The sequence below is a fragment of the Ambystoma mexicanum genome, chromosome 7p, assembly GCF_040938575.1.
Source record: "Ambystoma mexicanum isolate Mex_15411 chromosome 7p, UKY_AmexF1_1, whole genome shotgun sequence".
Lineage (NCBI taxonomy): Eukaryota > Metazoa > Chordata > Amphibia > Caudata > Ambystomatidae > Ambystoma > Ambystoma mexicanum.
The window spans coordinates 45,537,385-45,561,728 of record NC_090939.1 but is presented as its reverse complement, the minus strand read 5'-3'; the positions used below and the strand labels follow the sequence as shown (position 1 = coordinate 45,561,728).

Below are 24,344 nucleotides of genomic sequence, written 5' to 3'. Positions count from 1 at the left end.
AGATTTTTAAGGGTTTTTCTGAATTTCCAGGTTAAAATTTTTGAGATGATAAATACAGGTGGATTAGTAATACAGGAGAGAACTGATAGAGACATTTAATTAAGACAGGGATATGAATACAGATGTGAGACAGCAAGATCTAAAAGAGACGTCGTTGTTATACCACTGATGTCAAAGTTTAGTAGGTAATGTGCAAGAGCAACGATCTGAATGAACATTTCATTACCAGAGGGGGGAAAACACAGGAGCAGAAGAAGTGAGGCAGGGGATCTGAAAGGTAGTGCAATACCATTAGGTAAACATACAGAAGGCGAATCCAGAAGAGAGCATCTGATAGAGACTTTTCATTACCACTGGAGTACACATCCAGGCGTCCATGGGAGACTGGGGAGATCTGATAGTGTAAATACAGGGGTAATCTCATCTAGGCATTGTTATACCACAGGGGTGCACATCCAGGAGCAGAAGTGAGACAAGGGAGATCTGGAAGAGACTTGGTGATACCACAGACATCTACGTAAAGGTTACGAAGTGAGACAGAGGTGATCTGGTGAAGCCACTTTGTAAAACCCCACTCCACTCCTCTCCTACTTCTCCTCGGCTCACAGTCCTTATGCTGGCTGACTCGCGAGGCACCACCGATCACTTTTCAAATGTCTTCTCCTAGTCTTTAAATCTGGGCATAGTCTGGACCTTACCCGCACCCTTCTCTCCATTGCATTACTCGATCTCTTTGCTCCTCGCGTGCCTGCTCCTGCCTTCTGTTTCCACTGTGTTGCCCCAATTTCCCCCTTTCACTGGAGCACCCATCCCCTGAAATTGAAATCTCTGCCTCCAAATCCATTGTGTCTCTCTTAAAAGCAGCAGAGCTCCCCCATCCACCTCATAGTTCCACCTCTGAGCTCCTCCTCTCCCTCTCTCTAATTACCGTAAACATCTGTTTCTCCTGCAACATTGTTACGTCTATTGGAGGTGCTGACGGGCTGTGTCCCCTTTGTGACCCCCCATGAAGTAATGCACTTCCTCTTACTCTTGCACCATATTATCCTCATGCCCGGGGATTGCCCCTGCCACTGCTGCAGTCTCATGTGCAGGCATTCTGCTTGGCATGCTCACATTTCTGCAGTTATTGCAAATAAAGGGTGCCACAGAGTAACTTTGCCTGGCAGTTGGCACTGTATAAATCGCCTATGAATATAAAGATTCAAACAAGCTGAATGATTGTGCCTATATCTGCTAAACATGTGGACTTTCTGCTGCCCTGTGCCTGCAATAATCCTGTTACTATGAGTCGACGATTGCATGTTAATAAAAGGGTTCCTGTGAAAGCTCTGTTCTGCTTCCTTTTGAGTAACTTGCTGTGTTCCATTTCTTTCACTGGCAGCGGCCGAAGCCATGGACGTTTGCTACATCGCCAGCACCTACGCCACCTGCTCTGTGGAGGAGATTGTGGCCACAGCGCCCAATGGCTTCCGCTGGTTCCAGCTCTACGTGTACCGGAACAGGAAGCTCTCGGAGCAGCTGGTGCAGCGGGTGGAGGCCCTGGGATTCAAGGCCTTGGTGCTCACCGTCGATGTGCCTTACACTGGGAAGAGGAGGAGCGACATCCGCAACAACTTCCGGCTACCGTCCCATCTGAAAGTCAAGAACTTTGAAGGCGTCTTTGAGGTTTGTGTTGAGAGACAAGGGCTTGGAAAGAAGTTTTTATATGGAAGGGACAATAGGATAGAGAGGAGTAGGTCAGCTATACCAAAGGAGGGACAATGAGTAACAGAATCCCTCTGTTTCAGAGTCACCAAACTGCAGTTTTCCTAACACACTTCCACTGCTTCCCTGTAGAAAATCGGAATCAGAGTGAACATAAGTATCTATTAAAAACATGATGGGATCGGAATAAAACAATATAACAATGACATATGCGAACACATATGTAGCGTCATACGTAAGTGCTTAGCGGGATTACGCGAGATAGAGGGGAAGGAAGGGACTGGGTGAATGCGCCGAATGAACCAAGTTGGGTGAGCGAAAGTGGAAGTAACCTTTCTGGGGGTGAGAGGTGTAATATAAAAGAAACTATGTTTGTGTCAGACCCCCCATAAGGAAAATAAGCAGTGTGGGCAAAGGCTCTAGGAATGGGAAGCACGTGATGTGGTCCGGAAATGCCCATCTAGGCTAGAGGGTTTTCCTGTTATTGTACGTGTTTTTCGATGATGGAACATGGTCTTGCCTTGAGTAAGGTTAAGACCAAATTAATGATTGTAGAAACTGCACAAAAAAATCATAAAGCTTGGAACTGAGTACAGGATGTTTCTGGTGATTTAGTAACTAAAAAGAAAGTTAAAACTCTTGGAGTTTATTTGGATCAAAACTTAAATATGAACGCACAGGTGAGTAAAGTCTCCACATCAGCATATTATTTCAAGCTGCTAGCACAAATTTGCCCCTAGTTTTCCAAAGCAAAATTACAAAATAATAGCAATAGCTATTGTGGGATCTAATTGATTACTGTGATAGTCTGTTAGTGGGCATTAAAAAGGCAGATTGCACCAGACTCCAGGTGATCCAAACAAGTGTAATTGGAGTGCTGGGTTAGGACGGAGAGGCCATGTCGCCAAAGCACGGAGAGAATTTCATTGGTTGCCAGGTTTTGTCTCCTTGTTATTGTGCATACACGCCTAGCAGGCTCAAGTCCTGTTTATTTGAGCGGGGCACTTTCGGCCAAAGTGAATGTTAGGATTGTGAGATTCAACAATACACATCAGTTGAAGGAGCCTAGATGTATACTTTCACCAGTTGCTAAGAGTGCCTTCTTTGCTGCAGCCCCCAGGTGTGGAATGCAATCCCACCAGATCTTAGAGAGGAAATTGATATTGAAATATTTAAGAAGAAACTACAGACTTTGCTATTTAGATAGTTTGGCATTTTTGTTGGCATGATGTTATCGAAGCCTGTACTTTTCCTCTGCCTCTATACTTTTTGTTATCTGTCTTGCGGCCATAAGACTCCAGGCCCCTATGTGCACCGTACAAATATGTAAAATTAAAGTAAGTTCACATTACCTTAATGTTCGTGGACGATTTTGTTCTCCACAGCACACGATTGGACAGATCGTTATGGTCCAACTGTGCTATATAGACTTTATAGACTCTGGAGGTTTGCCACCACATCATTCCTGCACCTGGCTTTTCTTTGATACATGTTAGTTTTGTTTTTGAGAACATACCTTTGGTCGCATCTGGGTACATTGAGAATATAAGATTCCTGCCGTTGTCCTAATCTGGGTTGTTTTGTCTTTTACGGTTGACATCGACTTTTGGATCACTATGTGTCCTCAGTTTGACTCCTTTGGTGCTGAATTGACGTTTTGGGGCCATTGGAATGAAATGGTATTCTTCACACTTCTCCGCACTATGGCGGACAGGATAGCTTGTGAGTCGTAGGTGGATTTACTGGACCAATGATTACCTTTCACTGGCAGTTTTGCCAGATGAGGGATGCCATTTTACTTTGTGCAGTTTTGTGGGTGGTATTTCTTGGGGGGATGGGGGGTTTGTGCAGTTTTGACCAACTGCAGCTATCTGTGACATGTCTGTGGGATTGGTTGCTGATTTTTCTTAACCTGGTAGGTAAATTGCATCATTAATGTGTTAGTGGTGGTCTTTCAGTCTGAGAGGTAAAAGGTGGGCACCACAATAGTTCAGATCTTGCTCAGGTTCCAGTTAAATTGAATATAAAAAAAGGTTACGTAGGAGCTATCTGGTGAAAAAAGATCCTATGACACAGGGATCCAAAAGATACGAAAAAGAACAACTGGGTAAAACTATGCAGTAAACCAGATGCTCACCGACTGCTCTTCTAAAGGAAGCTGAAATAGGTATTTCAAAAAAACATTCATTAAAGTTCTACTTAGTTGTCCTTCTTCTCTTGACAAGTTGTAGTATAGTAAACGTAATATCCAATGCTTTGAATTAGTTGTGCAAAAAGATATGTAATCGAACAAGGTGAATCAAAATGGAAGCAAACAGCTTCCTTAGCGATAAAGGCTCATAGCCAATGCATTTCAGAGTATAAGTCCATCTTCAGGGCTGAGCACTACATTATATGCATAGGTAAAGTAAAAATAAGTACTTTTACATCGTTATCATTCAGGTCAAATCAACAGAATCCAGCATCCAAAAATTAGATACATACTGAATTAATTCATGTAGTGTGTGCAAAACCGTGGAAGAGAGAGAAGGTAAAATAAAGAGTATGGCTGCAGCTCATGGTGACAGTCATTTGCAAGATAACTTTGGAAAACACAATACCCTAATAGATGGACCTTTGTGTCTCTGAATCATAACAGAGTGCTTGTTAGATTTAAAAACATTGAAAAAAAGGTTAAATTGATGTGCAAGAAAAGCACATCTAAGGTAATTACCTTCAAATGTATTGTGCGATCATGGAAAGCTGTTGTTTTTGGATCCAGTTCCTGGGGGTGGACCAGTGTGGGAGGATCATCTGGATGAGGAACGTCAGGAAGTGGAAGTGGGACACAAAATGGCAAAACACGCTATCCCCTTCCCTGTTACACCTTTACCCCATCCTACCAGTTAGGATACTTAGGAACTCAGCCCCCCCCCCCCTATGACAGCTCACACCACCCTTTCCTAAGGCCTTCTAGTTCTTGTAGCTTCAAAACAGGACCCCTGGTCAGAGTTTTTTGAATGAGTGCCCACGTGACGCCAGACCCCTCTGCACCTGGACCTCAAATGGCCTTTATTTAAAGTTCAAAATGTTTCTACTTGCAACCTAGGGCTCAGCACAGTTTGGTTTTCTATCTGCTTCCTCCGACTCACTGGCTGTGCTGAACCCGTTGGCTTCTCTGATGTCAAGGATAGTACCGCGGTTGCCAGGTTGCCTCCCCGCCTGTGTTATCAACACAGGAAACCCATGTGTACCTTTGACATCTGCTGCTCCGCGCGCCAGCTGTAACTCCCGGTCTTATAAACTCCCTTTCGGATGCTTCGCGTGTCTGAGTTGGAAAGGGCAAGGGCAATTCCCCCTTCATCGTCCTTCTTGGTCTTGCCACCTTTCTCCTCATTTTGAACTGCCAGATTTGGTGTGGCTGTCTCCTTGTGCATTTGGCCTTGCTCGAAGTGTGCTTCCATGCTCCGCCTTTTATCCCTGTGGGGAAGGTAAAAGGCCATCAGGTGTGCATGGTTATTGTCAATGGCCTGACACGGCCTGACCCGTGTGTTGGGACATGTCATGTAAATGGCTCTGGTGTTAGTCTGCTGTCTGTTACAGTGTAAGCAAGTGTTTGTGCGGGTAAGGGGGTGGGGGTTAGAGCTTCTAAATATCCTGTATGGTAGGATGGAGAAAAGGTGTTGCAGAGAAGGGGATATCGCATATCAACCCTCGGTGTCCCTCTTCGACTCCCCGAAGATCCCTCGTCCAGGCGATCCTCCCTCACTGGTCCACCCCCAGGAACTGGATCCAATAGTGATGGCCGTGTCCTGGCCACCTGGATGACAGATCTCCGGGGACTAGCAGGTGAGACACCTTCAGGTTTCTCACATTTCCCACACTATATGTATTTAGAGGTAAGGATTGGCAATAGGTTTATTAGTGTTGGCCCTTTTTATTTTTGATAAGACGCCACTAGGACTGCGTTATTATTATTTGATGGTCGTTGCTTGCTCCCATCTGTAGATTTAGGACTAGATAGGTGTTTATCATCCCCTTTTTGAAGTTCAATAAACACCCTTGAACTGTGGTCACTTGTGTCTGTCTTACTGTTGATACCATGCCTGTCTTACAGTTCCCTTAAAGTAAACTTACCCACACCCAAATAGACATAGACAATAGCATCCCGCCTCCTGATAGCACACAGCCTGGGGCAGAAGAACCTTGGACATTCCTACTATGTGTGGAATGAGAGCACACACGTAGCATATGCCATTTATTCTCTCCATTTCCACACACATTTCATCATACCAGATATTGCCTGTCAATGAACTATGCTCTTCTTCTGCATCATGGTGGATAACCTCCCCATTCTTCTTGCATACAATTTTGTTTTTCTTTTTTCTTTGCAAAACATATAAAACAAAAGCAGTATACTAAAATAAAATGCTCCATAAACCTGAAAATGTCTTTTACCTGGTAATCTTTTTTTACAGTTCAACCTTCTTCTACTCCCTTTTTTGCTGGTTTTTGATAAAATGTCAAAACAGTTAGCAAATGAAAAGAAAACTTGCTAATACGTCCCATCATGTTGAGCTTTGCGAGACAGTACATTTGTCTTTGCGAACATCTGTAATGTGGGCCCATTTGTGCCGTCCCTGTAATTTCACTGCAGTTGGTGTCTAGTAGATGACAGTATGTGGGCCAGTAAAATGCTCCTCCTTCCAGTTCCTCATGTGGGTCCACACAAGGAGGTGGTCTCCCGGAAAAAGAGGTGTTGCTGGTGGGAAATTTTCGTTGTGATCACCTTATTGTCCACTTTTGTTTTTAGGCCTCTTCTGCAAGGATATATTGTTTAGTGACTTGGTAATTTCTTTCAAATACAGATCAAGTTCCCCATCCAGAATAGCAGAAGTAGAGTGAGCATCAGAAATTGTACCCGATGGTGGAATTGGCACATGCACTCTCCTCCCTGTACCAATCCCATGAGGAGTCAAATGATGATCTCCCCCAGGTGTATTTGTTAATGCAAATAAAGCAAGCGGCAAGCAGTGCACCCAGGATTTTTCAAGTGTTTGCATAAGCTTACCCAATCACATTTTTAGCAGTCCATTCATCTTTTCTACCAAACCGTTGGCTTGAGGATGGTAAACCGTACATAGGTTATGTTTTAGCCCCAGGATACTTGTTATTTCCTTTATTAATTCGTTAGAGAAGTGTCGCTCATTATCAGAGCAAATTTCCTCTGGAATCCCCCACCTCGAGAACACCTCCCTCACCAGAAAAGTGGCCACAGAACAGGAATCATTGTGGGAACAGTGACCTGCCTCAAGCCAATGTGTGAATGGACACACCTCTCCAAGCAGGTACTTGTAAGAAGTACACCTCTCTTGCATATCAATGTAATCATTATGCAAGTTCTGAAAGGGGCCTTCCGGTCAATGCAATGATCCCTGTACAACACTGTGTTACCTGGTAAAAAACCTTTTGGCATATCATACAATTACGTACTCCGAAAAACATTCAGACAGGTTTTGCACAAACCAGTGTTCACTTATCCCTGCAGCCACATGCTCTTTCGATATGTGGGAAGGATAGTGAAGCTGCTCTAATGCCAATTGTAATCATTTCTTTGGCATGACAACCTTTCCTATGCTATCATGTCGCCAAACCAAATCATTTGGGGACAGAGAACATCCTCTCTTTTTACACGGTTCCTTTTCAGCATCTTATGCTTCTCCCTGCAACTCAATTATCTGCAATATGGGGATTGCACTGAAACATTATGACAATGCATCTTTCTCTTTGCTCACATTCAGTACTGCTTTTAGAGGTATTTCGTATTCCTTGCCAGGGTACAGCACATGTGATCCCTCTGGAATATATGCTGCTTCTTTCACTGCTCTGTCTGCTTTTTCATTTCCTAGTGAGATAACATCCTGCCCTCCTGTGTGGGCTTTGCACTTAATTAATGCTAGTTCTACTGGGAGTGTAACATTTCTAATAGTTCACTCAGTAATGCTGCATGCTGGACGCGAGTGCCATCACTTCTTTTGAACCCTCTCCTTTCCCCCCTTGCTAGTCCTGAGTACACCCTAGATGCAACATAGGCCAAATCAGAGAAGATGTTCACTGCTTGGCCTTCTGACATGTTTAGTGCTTCAATCAATGCCACTAGCTCTGCTGCTTGTTCAGAGTAATGGTTTGGTAGACGTGTCTGTGAGTACACTATCAATTCCTCCCCTTTTTGTACTCCTTGTCCATACCCCACCACTAAGCACCCTGAGTGCCTTTTGCCTCATAGTTTGATCAATGTTGGAACTCCTGTCAATGAAAAGCATGTGTCCCCCCTTCAATCACTTCTTCCTTAACTAGGGGGTTACTTTCGCTCCTATCAATGCATGCTTCATAGTCATGCACATAGTCTCCTTCTTCTCCTTTTTCTGCAATTAACTCTGCTGGGTTACTGTCCTGCACCTCTCACTTCTTTTGTTGGGTTAGTAAGTATTACCTCGTACGCTGAAGACCTCTGAGTTGTCAGTGTTGATTTTGTTTTCTCCAGTACAGCAAACAATGCATGCTCCATGTACAAAACTACTGGGTACCCCATGATTATTGTGGAAGCTTATCAATAGTGAATGCAGCAGCAAGTACCTGCCTACATGGGAAGTGTTCCTGCATAACTGCATCCAATGACCCACTGTAATATAAAAGTGGCTTGTGTCCCCGTCCCTTTTTCTGTGTCATTACTGCAGTCGTTACTTTTCCATCTGAGTGTGAAAACAGGTGAAACGTGTAATTGGGAGATGCTAACACTGGTGCGTGTGCTAACTCATGTTTTAGTTCATCAAAAGCTTCACCAATCCATTTTATGTGTGTTTTCTTTTTTTGTACTTCTTTTAGCGCTTGCCTGGTATATGTAGAGTAGTCAAACACCCGTGCTCTGCAATAGTTGCACAAATTCAAAAATTGCTGCATCTCTTAATCTGTTTTTGGTCGTGGGGTCTTGTGTATGGCCTCGACTCTCTGGCATTATTTTTCTCCTGTCTGCTGACACAAAGTACACCACCTCTTTTTGACACTATTGTTACTTCTCTTTGTCCACTTTGTAACCTTTGTCTGCTAATAAAGTCAGTAATGCCACTGAGTCCCCTCTGTACTACTCTTCTGTCTTTCTGCACACCAATAAAGAATCAACATACTGTATTACTGTGCTAGCAACCTGCAAATTGCTGAAATCCATTTGCATTACTTTGTTGAAGATCCTAGACACTTTGCAGTACCCTTAGGCATTCTAGTATATTCAAACTGCATCCCACGTTACGTAAAGCTGGTGAGAAACCTGGAGTCTGGGTGTAGTGCAATGGAAGAAAAGGCGTTCTTTAAGTCAACCTCTGTAAAATAGTGTGCTTCTGCAGGAATGCTGCAAAGAATTTTCACAGGGGTGCGAACCAATTGATATTGTGTCTCAATAATGTAGTTCAGAGGGGGTAGATCCTGTATGAAATGCTGCACCCCTCTCTTTGCTTTCTGAATCAGATGGATGGCTGTGTTGCAAGGTGATGAGCTCACTGGTTTATGCCTTGCTGCCATAGGGCATGCAGTGTCCCATATATGCCCTCATCTGCTTCTCCTGAGAGTGGATACTGCTTCACTTGTGGCCACAGTGCTCCCTCTTTTAACTTGATGTGTACCACCCCTGCCCCTTTAAGTATTCCTAGATCATGGGGTCCTGCTGTCCACAGATTCTTGGGCACCTTTTCCAAATCTACCTGCAAATACTCTTTCTGTTTTGTTGTCAGGATCATCTGGGGCACCGCTCTTTCTGTTATGTGTACTGGAGAAGGTAGGCTCAGTTCGAACTCTACCTCTAATTCCTCATTGTCTTTTGTTGCAAACAACTCTGTCTCACTACTGTTAACGACAATGTGGGATCGATACATAATATTTTGCACTACTCCATGTTGTTCTCGTCAGTGGAAACTAGTATAATCATGTCTTTTCATACCACTACTTCCTCCAAGTACAGTAGAGTGTGTTTGCCTGAGCTAACTGAGAAGGGACAATGAGGCATGATCAAAAGCTTGTTGGACAGTCAAAACACCTTCCCTTCAATACCTGGGAACTATCCCAACAACAAGTGACCTCTGTACACAAACTCCTCTATATGTGTGGGCATTCCTCGCATTGTGCTAAATAGTATGCCTGAATCGGTACTGCCACCCGAGCTGGATACATTCCGGGTGTGGTGCACACATCCCCTTCTCTGAGATTGAAATTGTGGCGGTCAATTTGCTGACTAGATCCCTCACCAGAATATTGATGGGAGTGTCTTTTGAATAAAGCAGAGGTACTACAATATGTTGTTAGATAATAGAAATTCTTCTTCCTTCATGCACGATCTGATTGCCCCAGTATCTGTAAAATAGGGAAAATTCCCTCTGTCCTATCTGAACTGCTACCTCAGGTTCATCCTCTGGGTCTTCAGTTACTGATAGAACAGGACACACTTGCACCCCCTGTGGGCACCCTTATTGTGTTTGCGGATGATGCAAATGGGTTACCGCCCACCATTGTCACTCCAGTGCATTGGGGTATGCTGTTCTGCCCCAATATTGGTACCCCTTTCAATATCTGCATCTTTACTGGTGTCTGAAGTACGCTCACTGTACCTTGTGTTCCCGTCATTTCCCCATTCTGTGCTTGTATTTGTCCCTTGGTAGTAACACCCTGAGCTTGTTCAGGCTGTATTTGTAATTGCTGTTGCTGCGGTATTACCTGCATCTGATGTGGGATCTGCTGCATGTAAATCTGTTGTTGCTGTGGCATGACCTGCACCTGTTGAGGAGTCTCCTTCCGAGGGGCGGGTATGGCCGGCCGTGCATTACGCCAGTCACGTGAAGGCTGAGTCCATTGTACTGCTAATTGTAATGGGCAGCTGCAGCAAAGGAGGGGGGTCTACATGATGTGGGTGGGCCAAGCAGTATTGCACCGAGCTCGGATGGTCGCCTAATGCCATGACCCAGTGTGTAGCCGTAGGCAGTCCATTGTTAATGTAACAGACTAAATCTAGCACACTGACTTTTCTGTATGGAACTGATTGTGTGAAACTGTATAAAACTCCGAGGTGTCTGTGCCCAGGGTACCCCATTCTTTGGGATGGGAATACTACAATGCCAATTTCCCTGCAGAGCTGTATGGAAATCAACCTGGTCTCCGACTTTGCCGCCTACCTCCCTACTGGATTATTTGGTGATGGGCCGTGGGTTTCTACTGGGGACACATGATCAACACTTTTGGGTAAAAAAAATGTGTCATGTCATGCACAAAATAACTTTGTCCACACATGACAATCAGTTCCCAGATAAGAGGCACCTTTATAAACACTTCCAGGTTTTCATTTAATGATTTTAATTCATTCTTAATTGGTGTCTATGATCTAAATGTTGCACTCATCCATTCTTCGTTCATGTGCTTGTCTGATTCTTGTATCTCGGTTTTGTTTACATTCTTTTAAAGTTCTTCACACTTTTTGTCATGTCATTCCTTTCGAGATTTCTTTGTGTATATGGGTTCTCCCCATGCACTAATTGCTTGGGTTATACACCTCTGGGTTGGCAACCATGATCATATTTCTGATCTATTTTTAGGGGGATGTTTAAATAAAAAGAACACCATACGTTCTACCTAACATCTTGACAATTGTGACATTACTTTATCTTGGTTATGGGGCTGATGGAAGATTCTTTGTTAGGGCCTCATCTGGGCAAGAATCCGGTCTAAACTAGTTCTAATAAATGAATATACAGGCTATGCTTTGTAATGAGTTCCCACATTAAAGGCTTAGCCTGTGCCCAGAAACAATACTATAATGTCTAAAGGTTGCAATTCCCTGACACGCCCACTGCAGAGTTACAGAACTTAAAGGACCACATTAGCAAAGCCCAATAGCAGGTTAGCACCTTGCGTTGTTGATGGCGGATAGGCGGTCCTTATTCTGAGTCTTTACCGGGGTAGTGTGACCAGCCTCTGCAGAATAGGGCACCATATCATTATAGAAATAAATGTTGTGTGAGATGGACAGTTTGAGAAAACCCATCCTAGGGAAATACACTTGTGGTTCCTCCTGCAGGCCTTGTTTGTTTCTTTTTTGATCGTTGGCGTTCTTGCGTTCTTCGTGCATTAAGTCATGCATGACCGACTCCAGAGAGTTTGTGGGGTCCCCTGTCCACCTATTGAAGCTGCCGGTGCTTGTTCATGCCAATAGCAGCTAATAATTCTGTTCCTCTTTGTATGTTCACCTCGCCGGCTTCTGTGCATGGACACACCATGTCTGCCAGGCTTTCGTCTGTGAGACTTTCCTGCAAATCTGCAGGTGACCTTTTGGTTTGCTTCCATGGACTCCCTCCTTCTAGCGAGCTAAGCTGATTAGCTGGAGTTGGAAACTAGTAGGTCTTCTGTCTTTCTAGGTAACCCCTTCTGAGATGCGGATCCGCCATCTTGGATCCACATGTCTGCAGAAGTCTACACTGAAGGCTGTATGCTGACTTATCAGGCACCCCAGGCATCTAGTATCTCCTTTCTTGCCTCATTTATGTTGACAGCCGAATACTCGTGGGGAGTGTGCTTGTGGCGCCCCTCTTGGGACCTCCAAAGTCTCCATAGTTCAAATCACGAGTCCCTGCTCTAGCCATGACTGTAGTCACACCCTCCTACCTGCTAATGCAGAATTCAACGTGCACGTGTGTCCGGGCGGAGCATTCACATGTGAATTCAGTTCTAGTAGTGACAATATATATGTTCATACAAACAGTGCATGCCATCATCACCATATCATGGTGATTCTGAATTTTCATCGACCAATCATACGTCATAAAACCGTATTTAAACCCTTAACTGGTTCATGATCTTACAGTGGCATAAAAAGAAAAACTAAACCTACTTCCGCAAAGCAAGTTATTGTAAAATCTGTTATACTATTTCTGCTTTTGCACGTTCTCATTTAAAGCATTGTCCATAATCAAAAGCATAAAGCATATTGGACACACAATCTAAAAATTAAAACCATCTCATCTGTAGTAAGTTGTAGAGATACTCCTTCAGTAACTATCCATGGTATCAGCTAGTCTTACCCCCACCAATAATTGCCATATATATGGTCGTCGGGAATGGCCCTAGGCAATATTATTAGTGGGGATCATTTTTGGGGTAAATGGGAGCGGGGTTGCGGGGGCATCCCCTTTCCCTTTAAAATAATATGAGGGTTGCAGGGGTGTCCCCCTCAGGTTCAATGGATTAATATTGCTCCAAGAATACAGCGCCATTCTTGTATGGTGACATTTTTGGGGGGATATTAACACATGGAACCCTATCAATGTACTTCGAATTGAGGGACAGTCGGGATTGGTAGGCCACCTTGCTAGTTTGATTGTGACAAGTCTTGGTTCTCTCTCCTGTTTCTGTAGGAAGCCACTGGCCCTGATAACTACGGGGTTCCTCTGAATACCCTGGACGCCTCGGTCAGCTGGAAGGACATTGCTTGGCTGAAGAGCTTGACCCATCTGCCGATCATCATCAAGGGGATTCTGACCAAGGAGGATGCAGAGCTGGCTGTGGAGCATGGTGTGCAGGCCATTGTGGTGTCCAACCACGGCGGCCGACAGCTGGACGGGGAGACTGCCACAGTAAGTGCATCTCGGGAGCTACCTGGTGAAGCGCTGCTCCACAGTGATATCGCCTTTTCATACATTCAGACCCATTAGCTTAGCGCGCTGATGCCTGTAGACAGGTAAATTGATGGAAGCAAAGCATTGAACACTTTTCACAGGAAAGAACGTCGCCCACGGCATGTGACGTGCAGTCATCACTGTTGATCCTAATGGTCAGTCTTTTCTGATTTCTGGTGGTTGTGTTGCTGCAAGCATACTGGATTTTTCTGAATAACGTAGTCAATTAGTTGCTTCTCCATACGTATCCCTACATTTCTCTTTCTTATTTTATTTATTTATTTGCTTGTTAGGCACTTATACAGCAAGTCAAATACTGTTTCAAAGTGCCCACAGGGTGAGAGGAGGAAACAAGGAAGTGAAATACATTACAACACAATATTTAATAGGAGCAGTGGAGGGAAAAGTAAGAAAGGACGATCCTACTATGCCTTGTGAATACTAGGAGCGTGCAAGTGCAGCAAGGAAGAGGGCAGAGGACGTTTGTGCTGGGGAGTCCGAGTTCATAGGTGAGCCAAGATGAAGTGCTTAGGTTGTTGAGTGCTACATGGTTGGGGCCACGTTGGAAGTAAATGTGAACCTGCAGGGCAGAGGGTGTGCCAATGCAAGTGCTGAGGGTAGACAGAAGCTGGGCCGATTGGGTGTGAGACATCAGGGGCACTGAGGATGCATAAGGGCCCTGGACACCAATCACATCAACTGTGGGATTAGCAGAGGAGAGTGGAAGGGAAGGTAAAGAGGAAAGTCTTGAGGAGCTTCCAGAATTTAGGAAAGCCTGCTCAAGTCACAGAGGCAGGGGAAGGCTGTTCCATAGGCAGGGAGCCAGTTGAGGAAAGTGATCAACCACCTACCCTCTGTTTAGTGAAATGCTTTACACACAAATAGTTGGTGCCAGAGGAACATAGTGGTCTAGAGGGAGAGTATTTAGTAAGACAAAGTTGAAGAAAGTGTGGTCCCCGGGCACAGACAGCCTTGTGGATGATACAGAGGGATTTGAATTTAATCCGTCCATCAAGCCTGCGGTCCCTTGTGACATCCCTGGGGCTTCGTATATTCGCCCGCAGTTTTGATTCTCCCCCCATTTTCCTCGTGCCATTACTACTAAAGCACAGTTTCGGGTTTTCCAGCGGTACTATTTGCAGGGGGCCTCCTCTGTCTTCGACCCACGTTAACAGCTTTACCAATTTTGGCCATAGTCTTTGAGAGTTTTCTATGGCTTCTTGGCAGGCTCCAAGCACCATCCAAGCTCGGCAGATTACAACTCCTTCTTCCCAACCGTCGGGGGGAGACTACTGATCCCCAGATCTGCATTTGGCCTCGGTTCTTCCATATTTGAGCTTCTTCTGCCGTTTGCCCTTGGACGTTCAGTCTTCAGTTTATTTCCCACCTTATTCCTGATCCTTTGACATCAGGGTTCTCATATCTAATCACATGATTCTTGGTGTGTGCCCTGTTTCTTGTTTTGATGTCCTGGACATATCTGTCTTCATCAGGGTAGTCCTTTTCGTTGGCCCATATCAACGAGGTGTCTCTCCCCATGAATTGTCCTTTGGTGTTGCACATCGCCACATGTGACATGCAGTGTGCTGTGGAGACATCTATTTCTACAGCCACAAAGATTTTGGACTTGTCCCTGCTGTATGGCAGGAGTGCACAGACGAAACATTCTCCTTCTGATTGTCTTCGTCCAACTTCCTTCATGTGCTGGTACCATATGTTATTTCCAAGATGGGCCGTGCTGTCCAAGTAATCATTTAGCTCATTATCGGTTTCTTATGGACTTCTCTTGATCCTTAGTGTTTTTCTGTAGTTGGCTATCACTATGTCTCTGAATGCATCTGTACTGTACTTCCATTCAGGCAGACTCTCGGGTGTTATCCTTGGAGGGGCAGATTTCATTTCCTGCCCTGCAGTAATAGGGGGAGGGTACCGCTTCTTTTCCTTCCCTCCTGACTTCTTTTGTAGACCTCCTACCACCACATTTGACTTACCATCCTTCCAACACGTGGCTGTGTCGTAGGCTTGGTAGTTACTTCTGGCATTGGAGCTGTCGTGCTCATTATCACAGTTGTGGTGGATGTCCTGCTCAGCTCCTCATGCAGCTAATTGCTCTAAGTGTGAGTGGAAACACATACTCAACTACCACATGTGTTTTCTCGGTGAGTTCTTTCGTTGCTTCCTCAGTTCTATTGAGTGATTTTGCTCTTTCACTTCGGTTCGGTTTCTCACGTTGCTCCCTGCTTTCTGGAGCTGCTTGTTCCACAGGTGATTTCTTTCTTTCAGTTGGTTTGGCCTGCGGTTTCGTAGCCATTGGCACTTGCCCTTGTTCGTGTGCACTCAGTGTATGGGTGCGTGCCGTGGACAGTGCTATGTTATCATTCATTCCGTGCTGACCCTGTCTCCAGCCTTTCTCACCATTCATTACTTCAAGTGTATACGTATTACTGCTAATTACATTCAACTGTAAATCGTTTGCTCTATCATCAGTTTTTCGTGGAACAGGGGTGACAATATAAGGTCTGCGTGCTTTTGTGGGCCCCAGACGTTCATTACCGGGTAGATGCACAGACATTGGTATGCTTCGTGCACCAATACAAAATGCAGTTCTAATAGTTTATGATAAAAATACTACAATAATCACAGTGCATATACATATGACGGCCTTGAAAGACAGCTTGCAGCATCTCCTTCCAGGGAACCGTGGGCGTCCTTCCACTGGTGGCACGACCAAGTCACTGTTTTGGGCCCCCATTTCAAATACGTTCACAGTCAATAGGTTATTTTTCTTCTTATTCTGTTTTCGTCGCTCAAAGTTCAGTAAACACTAAAGTGACAAGTGAAGTTCAATGTCCCCCCTCTTACGAGTGATGATGAAGATAGTCTCTGAGTATGGAGTACAGTTCCTTTGCTAGGCTATGGAAAAAGGTTAGACTATCGTTTTCAGCACATCATAATTATCCTGTATTTGTATGGCCAACGTATTCCCAGGGCACTCTTCCAACTCGCATTGGCCCTGGGGACATACAGGAATTTGTTTGCCATGACACCATGAAAGGATGGATTCGTTACACATCACCCAAAAAGAAAATATTGAAAAAATAAAAATAAAAATGAAAGTGAACATATGAGAAGGTAGGTAAAAATAAGAAAAAGGTTGAAAAAGGTAAACACGGCAGTGAAGTTTGTGTCTCTGTTCCTTTCACTTGGTCTTTCGAGGTTGAGTTGGTGAACAGTCTCTCTCTCCTCCATTTACTCCACTGCGGAACGATGATGCAAAAATAGAAAAAATAAGAAAAATAGGAAAAGAAGTTCAAGATGTCGTTGTCCTTGTTTCCGCCTTTTTGGTCCATTCTATGTTGGAAGCATGAAGAACTGTGTCTTTGTTTCCTTGCTCTGTCCCCAGCTGGGGGATGATGGAAAGTTTTATCTTGGATCTCCCCCTTCTAAGGCTCTTCTTAGCAGTGGATGTCCATAATTGCTTCTTAGTTGTGATGTAAAAGCCCTCAGGAGCTGATTCAATTGGGCATTTTTTGCTGGATCATTAAGAAAAGCGGGCACATCAATGTTGTGGGGTCTGCCCACTAGTAATTGGAATGTTTTCAATGAGATGAAAGAAAACACGAAACGCATACCGACTGTCTTCGGGTGTTAATGACATTTGCTCTGACTCTTTGGCTCTTAGGTCACAGGCCTTTCATGCAGCGTGATCAGTCTTTGCCTCCTCGATCTGTCCCTCGCCGAATAGTCTCACTGGAATCTCCTTAGGAATTCTCGCTTGAAGTTGGACAGTTCCACTTGGAGCATAATGCCATGGAGAAGGGTCTTCATGTGTGGGAAATTGACTGGATCTCTAAGGAAGGTTGCAACATCGACATCAGCAGGCCTTCCCACCATTTCTGGATAGTCTGCAATCAGTCTAATCAGGACGTTGTGGGCTAGCTGCGTGTCTACGGGGGACAGGGACATTTGCTTTGTTTTGCTGGGTCCTGATCACAAGTCTTTTTGTTGTCATGAACAGGTCTTGCACTTTACTCCTGCGTGGTCTGCTACCACATGGTTCAGTTTACTCCATATTTGATTCAGGATGTGATTATTTCGGAGATCTCTGATGAAAGTCAGGGTATCTGTGGTCCTCCCGACAAGTTCTGTGGGCACTCCTGAATGATTCAAAAGAATAAAGTGTAGGTAACTTCGTCAATAACTGCTTGAGGCGGGAGTATTAGTCTTTTGTTCACTGTGCTCGGGCAACTCGGCGAAGACCTCTGCGATGCCAGTCAGTAGTTGCCTGATTACCTTCTTATTTTCTGGATCTTGAATATATTCTGTGACACTTGTTTCTCTCCCTATGAGTGACAAATAGGACAGTACTACTAGCTGAAAATAGGTGAGCACATCCCACTTGAGACTTCTGCTGGGTTGAACCATATGTCCATGAACAAAGTCTTGATACTGGACGCTTCAGGATACCAGTTTTAGTTTACAAGAGTGTCCTGTTTTTACAGTTTATCAGAGCCTGAGAGTTCGTGTTCAATGCTTTGTGGCTCAACGTGATCAAGCTATCAGTGCCACTGCAGGTTCACAGTATGTGACTTTTTCCTTTACCCTACAAGTTCAGCTGCACTTTGCGTTCGTTTGAAGGTCTTGTACCTCATTCAGTGCCTGGAGGAGAAGTTAAGTGCACAGCCACAATTTTCACAGCGAGTTCCTTAGTTTATGTTTTCTGCTCGTGCATCCTTCTTCCTCGCCATAGACCTTGTCTGCACGTGCTGCGCTCCTTCCCCGTTGTCTGTGGATTCCCCGGCAATAGATGCAGTAGGAGTGCTCTCTCCTATAAAGGGTTTTATGTCGTTCAGGAAGATCCAGGCTCTTCTGCCCACAAGCTCGACAGCGGACGGGGTGCAGTCCTCTACGATGAAGGGGCCGCTAAACCTCGGCTCATCCCATTTCTTTCTCGTAAAGTTTTTTTACCAGAACTCTGTCTCCAGGGAAGACAAGGGGTGCGCCAAGGCTAAGAGCTGCACCTGCATCAGCACTATCTGCAGTGGTTCGTGCTGTGCTGTCCCCTTTCCACCGTCGCTGCAGCTGGCCTGAAATGACAGTGGCGCTGGATGTGAGACAGTCCAGGTAAGCTTTCATCTCTTCTCCCAGAACCTCCCTAGTTGACTGGGCATCATATCTAGCTCTGTCTCGGGGGGGTAAGGGGAGTCCTCATCCTTCTCCCAGTAACTATTTTGTGCAGCGTGAGATGATGGTCGGAGCCTTTCCCTTAAGCAGCCATTCCAGCATCTCTTTCTCAGTCTGATTCTCCCTCCTTTCTTGGCACTCTCTCCTCATCCTCACCCCTGTTTTTGCCTCTCTCATCAGGAATGAGCAGCATGCGGCTGTCCATATGTTTTGGACGCAGGTTGCAGCCCCCTGCTCTAGCTACAGAGTAACCTCCCTCTATATATGGTTGTCATCCTCCTAACAGCTCTCTTTCTTCTATTCTCTACTCCCTTACTGTAATAATCTCACAACCTCCTTTTCCCCCCTCTTCTGCTCCCTCATAGTCCCTATCTTCCCTCTCTATCGCATTCACCGCTTTCTCTCGGTTTAGCTCTTATTTTCACATTGTTATTCTCTCATTCTGTCTCCCCCTTTCCTCTTTCATGGTGTCTCCATTGCTTCCCTTTGCCCCTCCTCTTTTCTAACACCTTTCTCCCCCTTTCTTTCCTGTTCATACTCTCTCTCTCTCTCTCTCTCTCTTTTCCACTCTTGTTTCCTTCTACCCCCTTTGTTCCGCTCCCTCTGCCTCCCCCGTAACCCCTGTACATTACACTTAATCACTACCGACCCCTCCCCGTCTTCTCTCTTTTGACCCAATGACATGCTTTCTTCTACCACTATTTGCTGATGTCACAATTATACAGTGACATGGGGGCCCCCCTTGGCACTTAACCCGCGCTTCATGTGCCCAGTGTCCCCGTGCTGGAACCTCGTGCATTGCTTGACATCAGGGATGTCATTTCACCAAAATGCCAGGGGTAGCGGAAGTGACATCACACGACCCGTGACCCCCCTGATGACATCACCGGAAGTGATGTCATTTGATCCAACCCTGAAGTGATATCGCGGGAAGTGATGGAACACAACCTTTCACCCGTTGACAAAACAGGAAGTGGCATCACATAGCATTGTACACTACGAAAAATATTGTTACGATATCACTATAATGTGAGGTACATTTTATACAAGAATGGATCGCCATATGTATCGTTAAGATCAGTGTGTATAGGCCCATATTACCAAATTACTGTGAATGCAAGCAGAGACCCATGACCAAATGCTAATGATGTGTTATTATATAGCACTTACGCTTAAGCGCTTTATATAGAAAAAATATACCCCCAATATCACCCAACCTGTGTAGGTACTCATTTATCAACCTCAGAAGGATGAAAGTCTGAGTTGAGGTGTTTAAGAACAGGCTAAATCATTGACTCACCCCTGAAGTGTGCCTGAAATCAACCTTTAATGAGTCTAGCAATTATTGTATAGAATTCCAGAAAGACACATTTTTTGGCATTCTTATTCTTTCTTATTTAGGGGCAGTGCTGAAAGTGTTAGACTTGTGGCCCTCATGTTCTTATTTGTCTTCTTTTTTAAGGGGCCCGAACAAGAAAGCCAGCCACCCCAGGAGTAAAGAGCCACATGGTGCTGGCCACAGCCCAGGAGCTTGCATTACAAAAAACAAAAAGCTTTTTATTTTTTTAGAGGTCGCAAGTGAGACCACAGAGGTCGCAAGGCAGACCCCTAAATGACGTCCCTGCTTCACACCTTTTTGCTACTTGTGGCTGTAAAACATGTTTTCATTGTATGAAAATATGCTCTTATATTTGGCTATTTAATCCTTTTTACCGTTTTTCCAGAGCAGGGACAATGGTCACATGAAGCACAGTTATTTCCTCAGGATCACACATGTGGGAACGCCGGGCCTAGAAATCGGTTCTAAGGTGGAAATTTAGCCAGAGCAAGTTGCGCCCCACCCCTACCCACAGCAAAACTCCTGGTTTACTGTTCTAATGTGCCAGGCTAAGACTCTGGGGAAGTGTTACAGAGTTGCATAGCGCGCAGGCAGCCCTTGGGCATTTTGGCCAGTTGTAATTAGCCCGTCACCAGGGTCACCTTTATCCAGTTCTGACCTTTTAGCCCCCAATACTTTCTATTATTGCACTCGTAACCATTATCTTTAATGGAATAAAAAATCACAACTACGAGTTCCAGCATGCAAAGCGATGTCGGCTAAACAGCCAGCGTTGGAAAACGGTAGCCCTCGTGAGATTGGGCCACTTGGCAACTGTGCCCTTTAGCTGTTCGCGTTGGTCCGTGTGGGCTTAACCGTTCTGCTTTGAGATAATGCGTTTAAATGTGTGACGAAAAAAACATTTCTCCCAAAGATGCAGTGAAGTTTATCACTTGAAGTATTAGCCGCCGCCGCCGCAATTAAAGGCCCATCAAAAACACTTTAAGTGGAACGGGCCCCAACATTGGCACTTTGTTCTGATGTGTTGCAACAACAGAGGAGTCTCTTAAGAAAAGAATGTTCCCCAGGGCCAGTGAATTGACGAAGAGAACAGGTCGGGAATAGAGAGAGGGGAACTGGCTGCCTCATGAGGCCCACCGCAAGGGATGGGGTTCGGGATCTGACTAGAGAGACTCTGGAGTGGAGGCAGGCAAAAACGTACATATGCATGTGCTCCACATTTACAGTTCAGCTGATCCCTCAACTGTAGACAGTTGCGCAATGTTGAGACACTGATTCAATTAACGCTGCATGCATTGCGCTGATCCTGTCTTTTCAGACAAGGGTCTGCTAAAGTGCCCAGCATCCAATCATATTTAAACACTTCCTGAAAATACCAAAAAGCCCAAACTATTGGCATTGCCAATGCTTGTTACTCTGTGTATTTGGTTTTCTAGGGCTTGGGAAGGTGGTGTAGTTTCACGTGCTATGCATAGACTGCCATCTAGTGGTTATCTTTTAGTATTACAAGTCCTATATTTAAAAGTAAAAGATCAGAATCCTTGGACTGGAGCATACTGTCTCAGGCACTAATGAACAAGTTGCCCACAGTTGCAAAGGACAATTCATTCCTTTAGTGACAGACTGTTTGAATAGTTCCCAATGTTTTTTTTTTGTTAAACTGTAAGCAAATTGTGATATTTAAAGAATATTTATTGAGCAACAATGGTCAAAACTATTAGCTGCAAACTGGTCCACATTGGCCAAAAAAGTGGCCCATTTTGACCCAAAAAAACTGTTCCACACTGGCATTTTGCATTTTTGGTTCGGGCATTGCCCAATTGCCCCATAGGGCAGTCCGAGCCTGGTATGATCATATTATTGCTATCCCTTATGGACAGGTACCCACAATGCCCCAGGAATAGTTGTAAAGGAAAGAACAGCCCCCTACACCAGACTAACACGAGTAAGGCTCACATAATATGAGGTGCTCAGCGGCAGGGGTGTAGGGTCATATAGAGATTAATGGTCTCAGGCCCCTGGTGCCAACAGGATGTATGGATAAAACTCTGTTCTAATAGTGCACTGTTACACAAAGTTCACCTGGATCCACACGGTGTGCAACCATGGTTTGCCACACGATCATGTGCAGGACTTGTGGGCAGTTCCGGCTACACACTCACAAACCGCATCGCTCAGCAGCATATGCCGTGGAGCCCGGAAAGCAGACACCCGCATGGGGCAAGCTCGAGATCAGAGTTCAACTCACTTGGGTAAGGGGGTATAATGGCCATAGGGAGATTTCTAAATGGGTAAAAGGCCCACGTGCAGTAAAACCCACTGGTCCCACACACAGCTCCACCGATGCTCTGTCACAGTCGAACCCCACCTTTGGTTGGATCCCCAAAAGGTGGCATAAGAGCAAAAAGAACATCTTCTCGATTAGACGAGACACCCACTGGCTTCCTATCCAGGAGCAAATCCTCTTCAAACACTCACTATGACCCACAAATGCCTACATAGGGCAGCACCTAAATAACTGGCAGATAAATTCACTACTAAACAGTCCAATAGGCCCACACGTTCAGCCTATGCGCACTTACTCTCCACCCCTCGCTGCAAGCTCCAGAAAGCTGGACGTAGTATCTTCCCAGTGGTAGCTACCCAACAATGGAACACACTACCAGCCGCACTAAGGTCAGAAGCCTCCTTTTGGACCTTTTGCAAACTTCTGAAAACCTGGCTCTTCACACAAGCACTTCTAAAATAACTGTCCTTCAGCATTCTGCACCTTTATAATGTCTAAATTAAAATGTCTGCTTAATGCTACGATTTCAAGGTAATTTTCAATGCATATGCGTACCTTTGTAACTACAGTACCTATTATTACCAAGAACACTGATGTAACTATGTAACCAATGTCAATTACAGCACCTAGATGCCTCTGGGTTGGGTGCGCTATACAAATGTCAAATAAATAAAAGACTGTGGCAAAAGCCAGCCCCACACTGAAACATACATTGGTGATGAACAGCTAGAAGCGAGTTAGGCTCAAGCCCACCAGTACATCCGGCACAAATGCCTCGGGGCACCAGGGGCAAAAGAAAGCGAACACCGGAGCTTCAGCTTCGGAAAGCACCGAATCACACCGCACCAAAAAAGATGGTGCCCAGAGCCAGAACACCAGATCACACACTGAGAGAAAGGCTGCTGGCAAACTGAAGCTCGGGTGCTGAAAAAACATGACACCAACCCGCAGCAAAAGGCACACAGACATGCCATGCAGATAGCTACCCTCCTACCACAACATCAAAATACACAAAGACCTTCCAGAGGAATTAACAGAAGCACAGGACACTGGAACTGGGTCTCTCCACTGCCAAGACCCACATGATCACTGAAAAGAGGGGACTCAACCTTCCATAGGGGGCCCAACGAGAGGAGGATGAAGAGGAATTTATAGAATCAGACATTCCTGATATTGGAGCTCCATTAACTAATAACCCACCAAATGTCAGGGTTTGCGCGTAGGCAATGGTGAACCTGGATCTTCTGATTAAGGATCGCCAAGGGTGAAAGGAAGAGCCAGGAGGAAATTCCGTTCTATGTCTTTATCCCGCCTACAGGAAGGCCACTGCTGCAAAAGACCGCCTTTTTTATTCCCCCTAATTGTGGGCACTAGTGGGCAGAATGTATGCCCATCGGGGGTATCCCCCCCTGCACTCCCACATGCCAAGTACCTCTGCCCCCTTCCACTGCATTTTATCTTCCTCGTCTCTTCGTCATGCTCCTCCCGAAACCTCTGAGGTTATGCCCCTTCCTCCTTTTACCCCTCCAGGCCACCTTCATCTTCCGTGATCCACCCCACCCTCCGACCCCCCCCCCCTGACTGCGCTCCATGCCCCCTGTTGGCCCTCCTCATGTAGCATTGTCTTCTTTGGCCATCATTTCCTGGGCGGCCTCTGTTAGGGGCGTTCCGGGAAACGCGTTTCGAAGATGGTGGGTGGGAAATTCATATCGGCTTATTTACAACCCCAGGAAAGATGCCTTGCACTCCAACATGCATCCAGCCGATGCTCAAGGGGATGAAGCAGTCACTAGAGGAGAAGACTTGGGGGAAGACCCCCCAGATCTGGGTTACGTCGGGCAGGAGCATCCCATGGGTTCACCAGTGGACAAGGAACCAGTAAGGTGCACCTCCCCACCCTCCCAGAGGACCAATGCAAGTACATTGCAGTCCTCAATCATGCTGCAGCGCGGTATAATATCCACCCGCAGGAAGAGGAGGATGTAGCAGATTTCACTGGCGAGGCACTGGATGAACCAAAGCCAATCACACACTGTATACCTTTTATGATTCTATTAAGAAAGAACTAGAGAAGCCCATGCTGGCACAACCAGCAGCCGCGCATGTGAAACATCCCCCCACGATATACTCCAGATTATAG

At 45.3% G+C, this 24,344-nt stretch overlaps 1 protein-coding gene across 9 annotated transcripts in view; it reads left to right on the top strand.

The window, feature by feature from the left end:
* The window catches only part of HAO2 (hydroxyacid oxidase 2), a 667,133-nt gene that overhangs the window by 524,665 nt on the left and 118,124 nt on the right, over positions 1-24,344 (top strand). For all 9 annotated transcript variants that reach the window (XM_069635747.1, XM_069635741.1, XM_069635749.1 and 6 more), the window contains 2 exons: positions 1,385-1,668; positions 13,134-13,352. In XM_069635747.1, coding sequence (XP_069491848.1) covers positions 1,385-1,668; positions 13,134-13,352 — 503 coding nt within the window. The remainder of the gene's footprint in view (positions 1-1,384; positions 1,669-13,133; positions 13,353-24,344) is intronic.